General features: G+C 42.3%; 1 protein-coding gene across 1 annotated transcript; it reads left to right on the top strand.

Annotated features, from left to right (window-relative positions):
* The first annotated feature begins 1,801 nt into the window (after positions 1-1,801).
* Positions 1,802-2,994, top strand: LOC130818462 (uncharacterized). The gene is made up of 2 exons (XM_057684634.1): positions 1,802-2,622; positions 2,721-2,994. Exons 1-2 carry the CDS (start codon positions 1,802-1,804, stop codon positions 2,992-2,994), a joined length of 1,095 nt encoding a protein of 364 aa, XP_057540617.1.

The following is a 2,994-nucleotide window of genomic DNA, read 5'->3' as shown; positions in this document are numbered from 1 at the left end:
GACAAAAATAAGGACGAAGTTGAAGGGGATGTCAACAGAATTACAGTTGATAATGAGAGTCTTGTGTACAATAATTATGAAAATAACCATGTCTGTGGTCAGCAAAGAAATAGTGATGGTCATGAGACAATTGTTCATAATACCGATTGGAATGGAAACATAGCTGACAGGGGACATAGCGGATTTCATAGTGTAGATGACAGAACTGTTGTGCATGATGATACTCTTGCTGTTGATGGGAGTGAGTCAAACACAACAGAATGTGTTGATGAGAGGTTTCACAATTCTGATAATGACAGAATGCTTGGAAAAATGGGAAGAAATCATGCTGCTGCTATTGACAGAATGTTTCAGTGTGATGAAAGAACGGCTGATAAATCTGATGGTCATGTTATTTCTGAGGATAGAGTTCAGGTTGAAGATGTATGTGATGATGACAGACATGGATATAATGAGGAGTGTCCTGCTGCTGTGGGTCAGAGTTCAGCTGCGCAGGCTGCAGCTGTGATCACAACATACTCTGATGATAAAGAACTTCATATAGGTAAATGTGATGATGACAATAGTGAATGGGTTGATGAGAGCTCTGCTGCTGAGGATACTGATTTGTTCATAACCCAGGCCTGTGGGGCTTCACATGAGGCCAATGAGAATATAAGGAAAAGAGGGGAGGATACAATTGCTGACAATACCGAATGCCATGACAAAAATGAGAACAGAGGACGTAGCGGGCTCAAATGTGTTGATCACAGATTTGAAGGCGATGTTGTAGTCCCTACTGGCGAGGGTGGCCTTTCGAACAGAGGACGTAGCGGGCTCAAATGTGTTGATCACAGATTTGAAGGCGATGTTGTAGTCCCTACTGGCGAGGGTGGCCTTTCGAACAGAGGTGAGAACAGATCCCCCAATTCTGATGATGACTGATTCAATGATAGCAGAAGGAGCCCAGATGATGACAGAATAGATGATGATTTTGATTGTGATGTTAATACTGATACCAGAGTACACAATAAAGGTGAATGTGAGAATGACAGATTTGGATATGCTAATCAGTTGTCTGCTGCTATGGCTGCACAAGTGAACAGAAGGGACTGTGTTGATAGAATTGGGGAAAAAACTGATTATACAAATGATGTGTGTTTGTGTGTTTTAGACCGTACATACAAACAACCGGCCCCTGAAGGTATACCAAACCGCTTGACGGACCCTTTGGTGGCTGATATTGTAAATAGGGTTATTTTCGGGGATGTGTGTGACTGGTTCAACCCCATAGTAGTTGATGAAGCTCATCGGTGGCTTATTGTTAGGGACCACCACGCTCAACAGAGCAGGCCTGGTTTGACTGATGCACCAACAAGCACAAGTTCTCACCTCAGAAGATCTCGAGGAAGACCCAAAAAATCCAACCCCCCCTCCGTTTGTACACCCAAACCCTCCCCTGTCTCGAAAGGTTTTTTTGAAGCTCAGCTATCTTGGGAAACGGCAAAAATGTTGGGTATTTCCTCAAGTGACCAGACGGCGGTTATTGCGGGAATAAGAAAATCAAAGAGGATTCTCATTATGGAGGAAAAGGAAAAATGACAGGAATGCAACCTAGTTTCGTTAGGAGCTCTCAAAATATGTTTTAATATGAATTGCTTGTTTTGGAACATTAGAGGAATCAGAAAGGGGGAAAAGATTGTGACGATTAGGAGGTTGATCGACACGCACAAAATTTCCTTTTTGGGCCTCGTCGAAACGAAACATAAAAGAACATTCACAAGCAGGATAAAAAGAATGTGGGGGCAACGATGACTATGACATGTGTGAAGTTTATGCATCAGACACAAATGGGGGTGGTATTGTGGCTATATGGGACACTACAACCCTTATGGTCACGAAGAAACTATGTGGTGACAGATGGATCCTGCTAGAAGGATACATCATCAATGCAAACTTTGAGTGTACTATCGGTGTCATATATGGGCCAAACGACAGAGCTGGAAGACTCCATGTTTTTACAGAAATCAAAAGTGCTATCATCAGTATCAAGAAGCCATCCCTCCTATTGGGAGACTTCAATGTGATTCTACATTCCTGGGAAAGAAAGGGAACCTTTACATGCGTCCGAAGTACTAATGAATTCTCTGACTGGATTCGTGATCTAGGGCTTATAGATATTCCCCTTCATGGTCTACGATTCACTTGGAGGAGAAATGAATCCAAGAGCAAGTTAGATAGGGGTCTATGCTGCAATGGTTGGCTGACAAAGTTTCCAAAATTAAAATTGCTGGGCCTTAAAAGATCCTGCTCGGACCACAACCTCCTTCTGCTGAATTTGGAAGACAGATATAACTGGGGCCCAAAACCATTTAGAACCTTTCATGCATGGTTCTTGAACCCGAATTTCAAGAAGTTCATCCATAATGAATGGCAAAACCTCCTGTCGGTACCCCTGAACGAGAAACTGAAGATCCTAAAGGGCCCAATGAAAAAGTGGAGCAGAGAACATTTTGATCATTTGGACAACAAAATAAGCAATCTGGAAAAGGCCATTCATGTTCTGGAAAAGCTTAGTGATGACCGTATGCTGAATGATATGGAGCAAGCCAGGCTTAATGCAGCTCAATCTCTTCTCCAATCGTGTCAAATCAGAAGGACCACAACACTAAATTCTTCATTGCCTCAACTTTAATCAGAAGGAAGAGAAATGAGATTCTCAAAACAAAAGTAAATGGCAGATACATTCAGGGTGTATCAAACCTTAAAGATGCAATCAAAAATTTCTTCGCTCAGAGATTCACACAGGAACCACTACCAGATTTCGACTTCGACTTGACAGATTACCCAAAGATCTTACCAGAACAAGCAGTCGCCCTAGAAGCTTTCCCGTCCAGAGAAGAAGTAAAGAACGCTGTATGGGCTTGTGGAGTTGATAAAGCCCCGGGATTTGACGGATACAACTTCAGATTCATAAGAGAAATGTGGGAAGTTATCAAGGAGGATTATTCTTAA

This window comes from Amaranthus tricolor, chromosome 7 (assembly GCF_026212465.1).
Source record: "Amaranthus tricolor cultivar Red isolate AtriRed21 chromosome 7, ASM2621246v1, whole genome shotgun sequence".
In the NCBI taxonomy this organism is placed as follows: domain Eukaryota; kingdom Viridiplantae; phylum Streptophyta; class Magnoliopsida; order Caryophyllales; family Amaranthaceae; genus Amaranthus; species Amaranthus tricolor.
The sequence above is the reverse complement of the archived record's forward strand: the minus strand, read 5'-3'. Positions and strand labels throughout refer to the sequence as shown.

What these genes read in the sequence shown, in the direction of transcription:
- LOC130818462 (XM_057684634.1), top strand. Translation starts at nt 1,802, where the DNA reads ATGTGTGAAGTTTATGCATCAGACACAAATGGGGGTGGTATTGTGGCT. An exon ending in GCTCAATCTCTTCTCCAATC is followed by an intron (nt 2,623 to 2,720) that starts GTGTCAAATCAG and finishes AGTAAATGGCAG; the next exon opens with ATACATTCAGGGTGTATCAA.